Source organism: Gallus gallus, chromosome 10, assembly GCF_016699485.2.
Source record: "Gallus gallus isolate bGalGal1 chromosome 10, bGalGal1.mat.broiler.GRCg7b, whole genome shotgun sequence".
Taxonomy (NCBI): domain Eukaryota; kingdom Metazoa; phylum Chordata; class Aves; order Galliformes; family Phasianidae; genus Gallus; species Gallus gallus.
The window spans coordinates 7,510,488-7,527,604 of record NC_052541.1 but is presented as its reverse complement, the minus strand read 5'-3'; the positions used below and the strand labels follow the sequence as shown (position 1 = coordinate 7,527,604).

The window sequence follows — 17,117 nt, the reverse complement described above, 5'->3', positions numbered from 1 at the left end:
TCAGGAACGCAATTCAATTTGAAGTACAGCTTAAATGTGAAGAATGTTCTGAAATAACTCTGATTTAAATCATTGTACTTAGCGCTCCTCTGATTTGGCTTAATTTGCTTTTGTGAAATGGAAGAGAAGTTTGTGAAATCAAAGCTGTGTGTGTTTGTGGTTATTTTGTATTCATGTAGGCTGAGTGAGTTATGTGTGGGAATCAACCCAGGGTTTCTAGTCCCAAACAAAAAAACTGCTGCCTGAGCCGATAATCCGGAACTCGTTGCTGAGTGACTGGTGGCCAGGACAGCAGCCAAGCTCAGACCTCCACAGCTGAAGGCTGAGAAGGGGTAGCACTTAGCATCAGGGTGAGCTCTGCTGTGTGTGACAAAGATGGAAATGCCTGATACCGTTGTTTTTCAGTTAGGAAATGAGTAAAAAGCAATGAAGTACTCGCATATGCATGAGTACATTTTTGTCCTCACGTGGTCCATGTTGTAATGTTTTCTGTGGCTTCTTAATACTGTGAAGAACCTCTTGGAGCATCTTTCTGATGATGACTGAGATGGTGTATGAGAAGATCACGATGAGGAAAGGTTATAGGAAGGAGGTCTGATGACAGAGGGATGATCACTTCTTTCTCTTTAAATGATCCACCTGATTCTCTAATTCCTCTGTTCTCAGCGGGGTGATGAACGAGGGGGAATATACAATATTAACTTGAAGAATGCTAGTAATCCTGTGTGTTCAGTGGGGTATGTTGCACAGCGTTTAACCATGTGTGAAATGCATCTGACTCTACATTCAATGATTTTATTACTTATTTTGTAAATTAAGATCTCCTGAATGTTTATTTCTGGGGTTCATCTAGGGAATGCATTCTGAATGCTGGAGATAGGAGTTCTCTTTTATCTCTTGCTAATGGTTTCCCTCCTAGCGGCGTGGGTGGGAGTAATTTAATTAATAAAAATATAGTTGGAGCATTGTCTTGGGTGGGGAGTGGAGTGGGTTGGAAAGGTTTTAAAAAGACAAGAAGAAAGAGTGCAAGCCAAGGCCCAAACAGGAAAACAAGCAGTTAAAAGCTGTATTTTTTTTTTTTTTTAGGTCCTCTATGTGGAAACGTTTTTGTTCCTTTATTTGGCAGATCTAATTTCTTCTTTATTTCATTTCAACATAAAAATAAGCCTCATGTGGTGACCTTTGCTAGGAGCCACCGAGTTTGGGGGCAGCTGCTGCCTGATAGATGGGGCCGGGCCGCAGCTACCGGAAGACACCCTCGTGGTCATAACCGAGTTGTAAATGTCACTAAGATTGCTTCTGAGTGCCTATCACATGTGTATCGCTGATTCTGAAGCAGATAAAGTCAGCCAAAGATTCATCTGGGAACTGGGATTCCCAGAAGATTACTTTTAAAGCAGAATAGCAGAAAGAGTTGTGACACGCATCCGTAAGCAGTTATAGTGGTTTGACAGTTATTTAGCCTTCAGTTACTGGCCCTTTGGTTGAACTGACAGCACGCCTGCAAAGATAGTGAGGCCTGTTTCAGCCCCATTAGTGTTGTCTTGAGTGTGAGCCTGCGGTCTGAAAAAATGATAAATGTTCAGTGATTGATTTTATAGTCCCAAGGGACTTGGTTTCTAGTAGCTGTGAGCCTGAGCAATTTTCCTGTCCCTTAATTAGGCCTCAGCTTTGGATTTCTTTTTAGCTTTTAAAGAGGCTTAAAGAAATGGAGTGATCAGGAATTGTATGCTAAGGTTGACAAAATGGTCAAAACTTGGTTGCAAAGAAGGTGCTGTTTTGAGTGCCAAGTCTTGTCAACTTTTGATGCAGTGTGATTAGGTATGCATCTGAGTGGTTGTGAATGGCAGATACCTTATTCGTACCTTTATACGGAAAAGCTGAAAACAATTTGTACAGTGCAAAAGAAAAACATGATTGGTTTAATTAAATGTGTACATCCCTAGGCTTCTGCATTCTGTCTCTGCCTTTGGAGCAAGCTTTCAATAAGCTGGTGTTTCCAGATTGTGTAAGGGTTGTTCTAAGACTTGTAAGTTTGCTGTCTTATATCAGAAAAGCAAAAAGAATATTTCAGTTTGAATGCTTCCTTTAAAATCAAGTGGAAAAATTGTTTCTTTAATCAGTATTTGAAAGTAAACCTGTTGTCAATGGGCTGTGCAGTTCAGTAATTCAATAGTGTCAAAATGCCTGTTAATCTGTAACATTAATAGTAGGTTGCAAAGGGGATGGAAATTTCTTCTCATTTGCACCAATGTTTTTTCCTAATGTCAGCGACTCTTTTTGACCTTGCTGTAGTGTTTGGTTAATGCAAACAAAAAACAAATCAGTTGTGACTTCTTTGGACCAATTCTACTCACAGTGCTTAGTGACATAACGCTAAGAGGATTCAGATATCAAAATATCTGAGTATTACTCAATTTTTAGAAATACTGTCTATGAGGACAGAAGTCGTTAAGAAATTGTGGATTTTTTTTTTATTATTTTTGCTGGGGGAGAAAGGGGTATAAAAATAAAATATGGGCAGAGAGTGATTTCTCTCTGTGAGATAGACCTCAAAGCCAACTTCTGTGATGAATGACCAATTGCGACTCCACACATTTAATTAGAAAAGTGTCATTACACTCAATTAGCAGGGCTGCCAAATAATCTGTTTAATACTCTGGTCTTTTTTTCTCTAGGGTTTTGCAGACAGTCCTCATTACAGTGATCACTTGAATGACAGTCGATTAGGGCCCCATGAAGGATTGTCCCCGACACCTTTCATGAACTCAAATCTGATGGGTAAGTAGGTAATTCTTTACGAGTATCCCCTCAAAGCCTCTTTGGTCAGAAAGAGACATTTTTCATCTCCTTGTCTAGGCCTGACACGTCAAGCATCTGGAAGTTGCTTTGTTACTCACAGCAACAATGACTTTCGTGTTGAAACATTTGTGTTGGGCAAATTCCTTATAAAGGCCGTTGTCTGTGACTTTTCAGAAGGAATTTGGATTGATATAGAAAGCTGATATGTTTAATTTTGATTTTTGCTTTGTTCTTGTAAAACTTAAGTGAAATTTTCTTAGCATTTGTTGAGAAGGTATCTGTAGCAATTTTTAGTTTGCTCACTTAGAAAAGAAAGAAAAAAATCCAAATTTCTGATATTTTTGGATCCCTGAAATGCCAATTTACTAAAGGATTTTCTTTGGTTAATAATTTGAGGCTTTGTTTTTCTTTTTCTTTTGATTTTCAAATATATTTGATATTTGTTTTCTTAGAAACACTGTCAATTCTAAGAAGTAGATGCAAAAACCAGTTTTGTTGGGCAAAAACTGCTGCTGCTTTCAGGCTTGTGGGTGTCCAACATTTTTTTTTTTCTGCTTTTGAAACTGAGAAGGAAAACACATCCACAAAAAAACAGGTGTAATATATTGCTGGCTTAGCTATTGAATGCTATGGTTTTTTTGCTGCACTTCACTGTTACCTGGAACTTGTTTAATGTACTGATGGTGTTGTCTGAAACTCTCTTAGAGCTTGGGGCATTAAAAATGTCATTTCCCAAATATGTACTGTTTGGGAAAAATGTAGTCTTGGGGCAGTCTTTTTCTTGTATCTTAAACACAGAGATAAATCTGAGTGTTTATTCTAAATTTGTAAACTAGACATTGTTTCACTTGTATATGCTGCTTCTCATAGACGTGACCTATTTTGTGATCTCAGTATTGTCCTTTTAAGACATAGCCATGGTAATCTAAGTGGATTACCTAAATCCAAATCCTGGTGGTCTGCAATTTCTTTTGGAAATCTTTCTACTTTGCTCAATCTTTGTTTACTGGTTTAATTTTCTCTGAAATGGAGGCAAAGCAAAGCTACTGCCAAAACCAAAATCTCATTTAAACCTTCCTGTATGAACTGAAAAGACGTAATTTTAAAGTGACTGGCTCTGTAGTCCGTACACAGAGTTTGTATTAATTGACCAATGATACCTATATCTGAAGAGAATGAAGTTCGAATATAGTTTCCCTTTTTTATTTTAATAAAGCAGAGTAGAGCTTCCTTTCCTGCCCTCACCGACAGCACTCTTTCAAATGTTTCTTTCTGGTCTTGTTTCTTTCTAATTAAAGGAGACTAAAAAGACAAGTTACCTCAGTTGCTGCTCTGGTATTTTGATCAGTAGCATGTGTGAGGCTTTAGGCCTTGTGGCTGATACTGATGTTGTTTTACAAAAACACATAGCAAAATTTGATTTTCTTTTCTTTATTTTGTATTACCAAAACTAAGCTATTTGTTCATGTTTCTATTCTGAGTCATTTCTCAACCATATATGTCTTTAAATATAAAAATTGGAACTGTATCTTCCTAGTTTTTTATTGAAGAGATAACTGGGTGATTCCATTAAACATAATAAAGTTACATCATTACCTACAGATTTGCAAAGAAGCCTCCACCGAGATTGCTTTGTAGAGAGCATTGATAAATTGTAAGATGTGTGTATGTCAATTGCTTGCTTACAGCAGCTGTGAACTGAAATAGTTTTCTAATGCTTTATGGCTCACAGTTCTTAAGGGTTTTCTTTTGTTGAAGAAATAGTGCTTCATTTCCTCCCATTTGCAGCAAAGAACTGGAGCAAGCTTTTGGGATATATATCTAAGAAGTGTCACTAACACTCTAAAAGGATAATTGAAAAGTATCTCACCTGTGGTTTTTTGAACTAAAAAATGTTGACTTTGTGTTACAGTATGGGATGCAGCTTGGTGTGTCGTATCTCACATGTATTTTTGCAACGTATCTGGAGTTGAATCTGGCAGTCTGGAGAGCAAGTTTTCTATTTAGTAGTTGCATCTGATTTTTTTTCTACTATTGAGAAGAAAAATAAACTTTTTTAGTTAGCTTCGTTAGACAAAAGAAGTTGTACAGTTCCTATCAAGTTATAGACGCATTCCCATTAATAAATGAAAACATCCATTTAGTTGGTCACTGCAGATAAGTGCTCTGATTGATTATTGTGCAGTCTTGGGAGGCTGAAAGGAGCTGGAATTTTAGGACATAAACCTGATGAGCTGATAAGAAATAACTTAGTGGGCTAAGAGGAGTGATGGAGTGCAGGGGGTTCCATGCAAAAGGTCTAGGAGGCATTCCTCCTCAACTTCTGTCATAACTGAAATGCATCTCTGAAATAGTTAAAAACTATATGTAAAAAAAAAAAACAACCAAAACCAAACCCATCTAGCAATAACATATTTCACCATTGCTGTCAACACTTAAGAGCACCATTAAAAGAAAGAATTGTGTGTCAAGGGGATGTTGTTATTTTGTGTATTATGTTCAGCCGTAAGCATATTTGCCTGAAGAGATAGCGGATTATAAAGTGCCACTGTCTTTCATGATGGAGCTCTCAAACATTTTAATGATCTTGTACATTGCAAAAGAGAGGAATTTTGTCTAACAAGAGTTGATAATGATTCAATAATGAACAATTTGCCACAGAAAGATGCATTTCCATATTCATTTAGATATTTTTTTGAAGTGTTTTGCAGAGGAAGTAAAGCTATTATGTTGGATTGGTTAGTGTTATTCGTTAATGAATTCCAGAATTATCCTGTTGATTTGTGAGTATAAAAAAGGAAGGGCTGTTGCCTGTGTGTTAAGCAAAACCACCGAATCCTCTTGGCAGCAGCACAGTCTCTTAGTATCCATAGCAATACATAGAAAATCAGGCTAAGATATATTGGTTGTATTGCAGCTCCATCTAGACTTGATAATCTTTGCATATTCAACACTTTCTGTTTTAATTACATTCTAGAAAACTATTCACAGAGATGCCAGATTATTCCCTCTGTAATTATGCTGCCTTTTAGTTCTCTGTACTTGAAGAAGGTCAATTTTCGCCAGGACCTTTCAAGCATTTGGTATTATCTCTTCTGTTGTACTGTCCTGAACTTGATTGTACTGAGCTTTTCTACTTCTGCTTACCATGGAGAGAGGAAACTGATCATTACTGAGTATAGCTTAAAGGTTTTGTGGTTAGTTGTTCTTCAGAATTTGAAGTGGGTAACTTCGTTTGGGGTATGTGTGTGTCTTTCCCCAAGGGATAGAAAGAATAAAAGCAAAACGCTCATATGCTCTGCTCTGTGTTCGTTTTCTGTGTGCTGAGCAATTTCACAGGCTTGTACATGATAAAAAGTCATTAAAAAATTAGTCAGTGGTGAGTGGAAAGGTTGCTGAACATAGGCTTGAATATAAGATGCTGAAACCAGTCCCTTACATTTAAAAGACAGAGATCTCTTTTTCAAGTGTATTTCCTTGTTTTCCTGTTGCTCATCTACTGTTTTTACAGTTTAATTTGATTAAATTTTAAAGCCCAGGGTGTTCCTAGGCTAGCCACAGGGTTTGAAGATCTGTCAGCTGGGATAACGGGAGACTGCCATAACCAGAAGCTGTAAACATGTGAGAATGGCACGGAGAGCTTCAGATCACACCTCTCTTCCTGACCTTACCTACTCACTCACACTGGTGGATCCAGCTCCAGGAGTTGTAGTTTATTAGTTCTTCAAATCATGTTTGTGTCTAATGGCTGTGCTTCTCCTCCTGTCGTTCTGCTTTGTGCTTTCTGTGGTTACCGTATTTTTGTTGAGCAGCTTGAAGAGTATGAATGACCTGACAAGGCAGGGAAATCAAGACACATCAGGCAGTATTTATTAGGGAGGGAATAGGAGCTTATTACTAGCTTATTATTAGATTCTTATTAGCTTATTAGAGTTAAAAGTGGTTTAGATTTGGTAATCAAAACAGTTTCTTATACTTATTTAGTACAGTGAATATAAAGCCTGATTCTTGTCCTGATTGCAATAAATGTGGAAGAACAGAATGGAGTATTATCTAATAAGGATGGAAGCTGGGTAATACTTTTTTTTTTTCTTCAGCACATCTTCCCTTAATGTTGGCTGTACCTTGTTATGTGTGAATCAGTCAGGTGGTTTGTCATCAGGCTTTACGAAACAGTTAGAACTTGCAATGATGTACATATACACCATTTATTTTATCTTTTATTAGTGTTTCTTAGTCTTCTATCAGTGCAGTAGGTGGTTGATGGTTGTGGATAGAAAGTGGTGTGTGAAGGGCAGCGGCAGTGGAGAGGTGCTTCCTGGGGTAAGGCCAGGTTCCACAAAGGTTTCAAAGGCAGTCTTTTGGGCCGCTGTGAAACTTAAATACTCATTTAGAGGGTTAATTATATGAGCGATTAATATCTGGATTTGGCTGTGTTCTGTTTTCAGCATTGCTTCTCACTTAATCAACTTGACTGCCTCATTCTGTAGGTTTATAAGAGTGGCTGTGCTTCTGTCCCTGCTTCTTTCAAACGATTGAAATTACTGCACCTAATTTTTACTGTAAAGTCTATTGTCTGACTTGTAAGGTAAACACTCCAGTTGGCTGGGTGGAGTGACAAGTATTTTTAAACACGAGCAGAGATAAGGTGAATAGCTGAAATCTCTGTAAGCTTGACAGGACCGGTACTGTTCTGAATAGGTGATGTAAGTATTTTAAACCTTAATTTGGAAAGGCTGAGAGAAGAGTGGGTTTTGGGCTGTGAAATAGAATTAAAAGAAGATGTGCATCTGAGTTGCTTCTCACTTAAGAATCTAACTAATCTTCAGGAAAACTGCTAGGTTGTTGGTTGTTGTTTTTAAACTCAGCTGCATGTTAGTTGAAGAATGTTGAGATCAGAGAGAGCCAATAACGGAATGATTTTATGATGGTGAATTCAGTTGGAGGAAACAAGCAAAGGTGAATGGCTGTTAAAGTGGCAAATGTTAAGAATTATGCCATTACATTCTTTGCTAAGCATGCTGCTTTAATTACCTTTCAGGGAGGGAGAGGGCAGGTGCAAGTGTTGAGCTGGCACACGTATTTGTCCAAAACAACGGCTAGACTTCCTCGAATTGCCTTCTGTAGTCATTACTAACTCAACACATGGAGACATCACAATGGAAATGATCTCTGGAGATGTGAATGACAGCAAGACTGCTTTGAAATAATTTATACACATCAGTAGTAACTTATTACAGTAGCATTAACTTGGAGAATGGAGGAAAGACTATTTGGTAATCAACAGAATTCACTAGGAAGAGAGAGGCAAATATTAGAAGAAAATGACAAAATAAGCAAATGATAAAGATTGGGAATTGCTACATCCAGTTCTGCAGCCCCGAACACAAGAAGAACATGGAGCTGTGGAAGGAGGTTCAGAGGGCCACAAAGATGATCAGAAGGCTGTAGCACCTCTCTTATGAGGACAGACTGAGAGAGCTGGGGCTCTTCAGCCTGGAGAAGAGAAGGCTTTGAGACCTTATAGTGGCCTTCCAGTACTTGAAGGGGGCCTACAGGAAAGCTGGGGAGGAGGGACTCTCTATAACAGTGTGTAGTGACAGGATGAGGGGAAGTGGTTTTAAACTGGAAGAGGGTAGATTTAGACTAGATATTAGGAAGAAATTCTTTACTGTGAGGGTGGTGAGGCACTGGAACAGGATGCCCAGTGAGGTGGTGTTCATACTGTTTTATGTGAGCAGGGCAGTGTGTTCAACAGAAAAGTCTGCTAATAAGCTTCACATAGTGCTTAATTATCTGTTGAACGCTGCTGTGGCCAAGAGTTCAGAAAGTTTCTTGATGTGTTTGGTTTTTTTTTGTCAAGATGTATGCACAACAGAGCCATCCATGGTTGCAGTAATTAAGAGTATGGATCTCCTGCTGTATGGCACAGGTGCACCACAAACCAATGGGGTGTAAACTTCCTATACTGGAAAAGTTCTTTATGTTTTACTTTGTAGTAACTCTCATCAGGCAGTTCCACAGCATTACACTTAAATTTTATTAAATCACTTAATACTTTGATTATTGAAGCTAAAAATATCAGGACTGAACATACTTATGTTCTTGGCTTACGTAAGCATCCTTGGCTGATCTGTAGAAAATAGTGAAAAAATTGCATGCAGGCTATTTTTGTGCCAGTTAATCTGTATGTAATACATCACGGCTACTTTTCCTAAAGTATGTGTTAGCATTGCTTTACTCCACCGAAACTCTGTTTTATTGCTTCAGATGGACGTGGGTTTTGTTTTGATTTTTTAATTAGTTTTTGTCCACAGCCTTGCACATAATCTAGCAAACGGGAGACTTATGTTTAATTTTCCTTCTAAGAATGTTTGTTTTATTTTGGAGGTACATTGCTGTGCTTAACTACTTGATTGACATTTTAATACAGTATTCTAGGCTGGCTGAAAATCTAATGTGTATTTCCTTGTATTTTGTTGTTTATGATGAAAACTTAATGTTTTAACTTCAATCTCAGTGGTTTCTTCTCTCCCAGATAATTATACATATCATTTAATTCTTATATTCATACATAAACTCTCCATAAATTGAGGGAAGAGTTGTACTTTTTGCACTCTCCTTCCCCTCCTTGAGCTGCTGGAGCAGTGCACGCTGTGTTGCTGTGCTTGCAGCTGGGCTGTGCCCTTGGCCGAGCTGCTGGGCAGCAGCACATCCCCATGAGCCATGCTCCTATGGGCTTGGGTCTGCGTTCCACGTGCTGTCAGAGCAGGCAGCCTGTGCTGCTGTGCTCTGATGCTTCATAGAGTGTGATGCTCTGGGTTCAGTTTCAGATGGTTTCCCTCCCCCCCCCCCCCCCCAGGTATTACATTAAATTCTGCTCACATTAAAGAATTGCTCTCATCCTCTCTTCATTTTCCTTTTGTGAAAGCTAATGGGTTTCTGGGAAATTAAATTACACAGTCATTTAGTGGCAGCGTGAAGTGCAGGGCATTTTTACCATTGGGTTTTTGCTCACAAGAATGTGTATTAAGCTTAGTTTTCCCTTCTGTTTACAGTAATATTTCAATCAAATAACTTTTCTAGCACGTATTTAAATAGAGGAATACCTCAAGGCTCACTCCAGACGCAGCAGAGCCTGTGTCCTTGGTGCTAGGCTGCAGCAGGTGTCACCTGTGCTCTCCCCCTGGGATTTGCAGCTGTGGCAGCGGGCAGCGAGCCTCTCCGGGAGGTGCTCAGGTGGAGCTGCCAGGTAGGTGCCTGCTGCACAGCCACAGCTGCTCCAGAGCCGCTGCCTCCAGCAGCTTCCAGGGCAGGGAGGTGAAGGAGCAAGCAGGTGCAGAATTGTCTCCCTGCCAGTGATGCTGGAGTGCCGAGGCAGCTTGTCCTTACTGAGTGAGGTTAGCATTGTGCAAGTTCAGAGGATTATAAAGTCTCTAAATCAGTGTGGGAGTCATCTTCAAACTTAGTCTGCAATGCTGTGGTTCAAGGGGAAATAAATAAGCATGTTTTCTTTCTGGAAAATGAAGAAATCTGTCCTTGAAAATCCTTCACACTGTTTAATACTGTGCTAGGAGTAGCTGGGGGTATCTGCTTGCTGGGTGCTGCTAGTGTTGCAGGTGCCATAGCAGGACTGTGGGAGCCTGCACAGCCCAGCCTGTCCCACCTGCAGGTCTCACAGTGGCCCTCCCTGTAGGACACGGTACCGGGAGAAGCGATGTGACCTGGGGTAACCTCCATCAGACCAAGTGTTGTTGTCTTCAAAAATGTTTCATTTACACCTCTAACCAGATTTTTTGTCAATGCTAAGTACTTCTGAATTGCCAGTCTAGGAATTTTAATGTGCAATCTGTGCTTTTTAAATGTTAAACTATTTTATTTTGTATAAAATTTTATATTGAAAAGCTTTGTTTTCAGCTAACGCGGTCTGATACATTGAGTGTTGATTTATTCACGGTGTACTCAGGCTCTGAAATGGGAATAAACAGTAATCTGATGAAATTTTTAAGTCCTGCTTTTCCTCTTTGTTATAACATGTCAGTTGAGCTGCTGCAGGGTATGTTTATCTGTTACAAGGCTCATCAGTGCATGAAATGCTGAAAGGGCATATTTCTCTCCTGTGGTTCCTGCCATCCCTGGGCACTTGTAGATGTGTTCCAGTGGCTGGGATCAACTGGGTGAAGCTGTAGGATTTTAAATTTCAGTCTGTCTGAAGGCGCCAAGCTCCTTTCTAGGGACAAGGGAGGAGGGAAGGGTTTTTTCCCATACTGGTGATGTAACTTCCCCATGAGGCAGTTGCTTAGGGATCTACATAATAACTATTACCCTGTTCAAATAGGAGACTGTAGAAAGCTCATAGGTGATTAAAAGATAATTTTGTAATTTTTCATGGCTTGTCTTTGTTTTGCAATAAAGATGTTTGCTCATTGCCAGGTGCATAAAAATCACTTACTTGATCTCTATTTCATTCCATTAATTTCTTTTCATTCCTGTGTGCATGAAGCTGCAGCCTGTCAATTGCTAGCAGCCCAGTTTTTAACCAATTAGCGGCCTGTGTCCAGTGATGAATTTCTGATCTGAACAGCCAAAATGTTGTAACTAGGCTGCTTGTGCCAGGATAAGTGACTTGTGTTTTTTGGAGCATTATGGTATTTGCATTAATATGGTTTTATAGTGATGATTTCAGCAAGTCAAATGTTTGTTGCTGCAGGAAACCTGACTTTGGATAGATGCACAGATAGCTTGGAGGGAAAGGCCAAAAAAAACCAAAAAGGGACGTGCCTGAACAGACCATCCTGCCACATAGGGCTGCATTCATTGTGTATGGGATGGTGTTGGACCTGCACTACCATTATCTTTTCTGAGTGGCCACTGTACTTCTTCCGTAGAGCTGTCATTTGGTGCAGGTGTGCAATACTCCAAGTTGGGCACTTTTGCTTCAGTCCAACAGTGCACCAAAGTCTACTTTCTGAAAAGCAGGTGAAAAGCTACCGTGTAACAGAAACGTGCAGAAGACCAAAAAGCAGCAAACCCATTTTGCTAAGCAGTGGCAGTGCTTTATTTGCAGGGCTTTCTTGGTACCTGTCTCTGCTTTTTCTCATAGCCTAACAGCACTGTTGCCCTCAAATTACAGTTCAGCTTCTGTCACTCTGATGCTTCTACATCTGTCAGGAGGCCAGCCAAGAGATCTGAGGAGTTACTTGTCAGGTATTCAGGTCACTTCAAGAAATAGATACCCTGTTATCCTCATGTGTAGGAGCTTCACAGGGATGGCATTTGGTGGAAGGAGGGCTGAAGCTTGGTTGCTTTGGGTTTTGTTTGGTGATGCGTTAATATGTTAGGTGAAAGAAGCTGATGGATTACTGCTGCTGTGATTCTTCTAGAGAAAGAAGTAGCCTTGTTTTGTATTTCATCACTAGAGATTCGCTGAAATTGAAAAGAGGAAGAAATGAAACACTTAGCATAGAAACAAGCTGAGATGGACTCCACTGCTTTTTTGAAAACAGCTGAGCTCTATTCGTGAGTTATTCATGAATTCTTAAAGGTAGTTGAGAACCAAGTGTTCCAAGATCATCTTGTACTGCAAACAAGTCTCCCTTGGAAGTTCTTATTCATCTGTGAATCGCAACTGCAGGGGCAAATGAGAACTACGGATTTACGTTCTGCTAGGGAGAGCTCCTCAGGCAGTGTAGAGTGCCTCAGCTTCTCCTTATGCTCACCTGATGAAGGAGGGCAAAGCTGGATGGTTCTCCAGTGTGTCCTGCAAATTTTTTTGTCTGTGTGGAGTCTTGCTTTTTACTTCTTGGGGTTTTCCTTGATTTTGTCCATAAGAGGCATTTTTTCCTCACTTGAGAGTGACTGTGAATCCAATTTTGGTGTATGGTATCATATTCAATTGATATCGGTAGCATTACCACTGGCAGCACGGGCCTTGATCCAGCTGTGATAACTGCTAAAGAAAGCTAGGAAAATGCATTCTCACTTGGCTAGCAAATCTTGCATTCAAAATCCCAACTAGTTTGATTAGTTGGACTTCTCATCTGAGGAACTGGGACTGTACAAACCATGTGCAGAACAAGTAATGTACAAGAACCATCACAATAACTATAACAAAATTTTAGCTTGCTTCCCAGCATTGTAATGGGGCCCTGTATAATAAACTTGGCACTTTAGGTACAAATGCAGTACAGATAAAGCATCTTTCCATCTCTCTTCCTACATAATGAGTCATAGAAGGCAAGAGACTCGAGAATAATGCATGATTTGTTAACACTGCTGTAAGCTTCAAGGCCACCCCCTGGGGTCTGCATTGCACGCTGAAGTGCATGACTGCAGCATAAATAAATTAATATCCTGTTTCTTTTTTTTTTTTTTAAAAAAAAAGTAGTTCTGAGCAGATAGGGAAGAGTGTACTTGTGCGCTTCTTTTGTGGTGCTACACTTTTCTGCATATTGGGAGCAAAGAAAAGTTTTGCTTTGCTTTTTTTCTGTGGTAAATAATACACATCTGTCTTAGAAGTAGCATTGCCTTAAGAAATGTGATAGAGAACATTCAGATCACACTGTCTTAACGCTTTAAAGGAGTTAGCTCATATATAACAAAGTAGAATATATAGCTCACATATATAGCTCACATATAACAAAGTAGAAGCTCATCTACTTGTTAGACCATAGAAAGCGTTTAACACACCTTAATATTCTACTTATCAGTCAAAACGTGAGATTTTTTTTTCAGATTTGTAAGTTTTCCTTCAATATTTGTTTTCCTTTAATTTTAGAGGAGCTTTTATTTCCAGATCACTGTGTTGCATAATTACGCAGCTTTGCATTTGAAAGACACTGAAATTGATACAGGTATGCAAGGTCAGAAACTGAGCTCTTGCTTTTTTTCTGGGCTCGAGCTCTGTCTGTATTTGTTCTCAGGAATGTCATTTTTTCGCCCTGAAGTGAACTGAATCTTTCCTCCCAGGGATAGGAGAGTGTGGTGTTTTTCTCCAGCAGTGCTGTGTTGTGTGGTGAGAGATGTTAATAATATTTTATCATCACTGAAACCATTTTTCTTTATGTCTTCTGGAACTGATGTTTTTAAGTTTAAGATAAACATCACTGGTACTACTCTTGTTTAAAATATTTCATGAATAGTAAGGCTGAGAAGTCCACAGTCCACATTTTTGGTGGGTTTTTTTGTCATCTGAATCTGGATCGCTTCTCTGCATTCAGTGTTATGAGCTGCAAGAGCACAACCTGAAATTAGTAGCTCCTGGTTGCTCAATTCTTGCTGCGCTGTACCTGCCCGGTGTGCAGAGGGCTTGGGGTGTTATGTTATTTGATTATGGAGAGTGGTAGGAGGGGAAGAGATGATTGCCTCATCTTTGTGGTGTTTGGCTGCGTTTCCTTATTTTTTTTTTTTTGTTCTCTGCTTTTATTCATCAGTGACAATTTATAAACAGTACATGTTTCACAATGATTTCAGCCTCGAGTGCCAAACAACTGTATGATGTTGTTCCTTTGTTTGACAGCTTCCTGGCACTCAGCCACATGCACAGTAGTAATAAATACTTTTGTCCAGTGTATGTGAGCATTCTTTATTTGGTGCACGTTTTTACATTGCATTAGAAATCTGTCTTCGTAAAAACCTGGTTCCAAAGATGTATGGTTTAAGAAACAAATAACAAAAAAAATCCCCAAGCAACCAAACCTTGTGAAGCAATAAAAATGCAATTATTATAAACCATTCCTTCAGTATTCTGGAGCAAGGGAGAGGGGCTGGGGAGGGAATTACTGCTGTTTTTCATTGGTTCAGTGGTACATTGGCAAAATATGGAAAGGAATATGGTTTGTTGGCAGAGGGAGAAATCCCACTTGTTTCTCCAGTTGTTAATCATTTTCTTTTCTTTACAATAGTTTGCTTACATGTGTACTAAACAGCGGGCTTCCAGCAATGTATTTAGAACAGAAGAAAAGATAAAGAACATTCAAAAAAAACCAACTCCACAATAGATATTCTGTATTATCTGTGTTGAAGACAATTAGGAACACAAATGGCTTGAGCTCAGGATATTGGCTTTTAACGGGATCTACAGCATTTGGTTGGAACAGGGCATCCTGCAGTATGAAGAAGCCGAGCGTCACTGCTGATTATACTCCTCCTGCTGCTGTTCTGTGCCTCCCCCTCTTTCCCCAGCAGAGACACAGCTTGCTCTCATGATAGAGATGCAATGCAAATGCCAATAGAACACTGAATTGAAAGGCAGTGATTCATCAGCAGAATGTGTTATTTATCCAAGCATGGGTACATTTTTTTTCTTTTTACCTGTGCTCTAAAACATCATTATTTGCTTGATAACCAATCTTAATACAACTGTTGAACCGAAAGCTAATTTTCAGGCTTGCCTCTTCACTTACGTTCAGTTTCTCTTTCTTAATGATGCTTTTGTGTTGCCTTCTCACCTGGTGCAACGTAACTGTATGTTGTTGGTCCAGTTCTTCTTCTAAGATGTCATAACATCAGAAGTAGAAAATAATATAGCCTTTAAGTTGCACAGAAGTCACCAGAATCATCTGTCCTCAAATCTGTAGAACATAATTTCTGCTGTACTTTTACTGTGCAGCTAAACCTGCGATTTTTGTCCCTTTGCCCCACCTGTCTGGATCACTACGCCGTGTTCCGTCTGAGCAGTTCCATCATGCCTGCTGTCGGTTACAGTTGGGGATTTTTCCTGTCTGTGCTTGTCTTCGTTTCTTCTGTTTCTGAATGTTTTGAGAACTGCCATTGTGTTCGTATTTTGCAAATATATTGCTCTTAGTAGATGGGATACTGTGTTAGATGAGTTTTGGCTCTGTTCTAGCATAGGTGTTTTTGCTTGTTTCTAGGACACTTGTGCATTCAAGAGCAGTAACTCCTAAGCATTTTTTAGGTGTGTGTTCTGAACAGGGGTGCTGTGCAGTACCCTGAGTATCCTTCTTGGAAGGACAGCTTACTGCAGACTTAGCCTAGAAGTTCAAAACCGTTGGTTGTCATGTTGCAGTGAAGGTGTTGTAATGCATTCCCTAGTAGAAGGGCAGTTTGTGGAGAATGGACGAAGGGACGGTAAAATTCAGCAGGAGGAGAAGCTCGAAGTGGGAGAAATGATAATCTCCTGATGGCCAACTTCAAAACAAACGTGAAACACTATGACTTAATAAACATGGAGGAGCGTGAGCTAAATGTTGAAACATCTGAGGGTTAGCTCTGAAAGAGTAAGCTCGAATGCGAAAGGAGTAAAAATTGGCTTATTTCTACGTTATAACAACAGCATAGGCTCACATACAATGAAGAGGAACTTCCTATTTTTCAACCGCAGAAAGCAAATTCTTACGGGCTTTTTTCGTGTCCAGCATTCTGTTATTGGAAGCATGTCCTTTTTACTAAAGCTTCTGAGATGTGCCATGGATGCTTTTCAGAATGTGTTTGATCCCTTGTAGCATGTACCATGCTGCTCAAGGCAAGAATCTGTAGATGTCACAGTCATCTTGCCACACATGATGAATCACTTTGCCTGAAGATTTTCTGCTCTCGAGGCCTGAAGGCTGGTTCTGTCTCCCTGCGGATGTTTGGTTGGATTTGCCATCTGAGCTTACTGTTGTGTGACCGGTTTAGAAAGTACAAAATCCAAACTTTTCTCCCGTTTCGTTCCTGTGTTTTGTTATTGTATGAATATATATGCAGACATCACTCCTAACCAAAAATCGTGGTTAGAAATAAGGCATGATAAGAATCAGTTTGGATTTAAAAAGACAACATCTTTTTGAACTTCTTGTTGTTTTCTTGTCTTTGTTTTACTTAATTTGTTACAAGAATCATATGATGTGATTGTAGCTGCAGGCTGCTGTCCACTGTTTTCCTGCCTTTTCTTCTTTATTGAAAAAAAGAAATCAGACCAAACAAGCAAAAAGCCAAAACCAAACCAGCAATGTGTGAGCATGTTCGTAGCTTTCTTGATGCTGTCACCATTTGGGTATTCTTTCATTGTACTGGCCTGTAAGACAGGATTAGTGGCAGCCTGAAACCAGAGTTTTACAATGCTGCGCAGATAGCTGGTCAGCAGTGTCCTTTATTGGTTCCATTAATTGGATGTAGGGAGCCTTGGGGACCACACTAGGAGGATTTTTTTTGAATGTATTTTGATGTTTTTAGTATTTAATGTAGTTTGTGTTCTTCAAAAAAATCAAATCTGTAGCAGGTAAATTTCAAATTCGTATCCAGCTCTCCCATGGCCTAACACTGTGTGCACCGAACATTTTGTTATGGCAAGATGCATCTTTCCTATTGTTGCA

The 17,117-nt window shown here is 39.5% G+C and overlaps 1 protein-coding gene across 22 annotated transcripts in view; it reads left to right on the top strand.

Moving 5' to 3' along the window:
• The window catches only part of TCF12 (transcription factor 12), a 186,820-nt gene that overhangs the window by 83,224 nt on the left and 86,479 nt on the right, over positions 1 to 17,117 (top strand). For 21 of the 22 annotated variants that reach the window (XM_040706208.2, XM_040706218.2, XM_040706220.2 and 18 more), the window contains one exon: positions 2,679 to 2,781. In XM_040706208.2, coding sequence (XP_040562142.1) covers positions 2,679 to 2,781 — 103 coding nt within the window. 22 annotated transcript variants of the gene reach the window in all.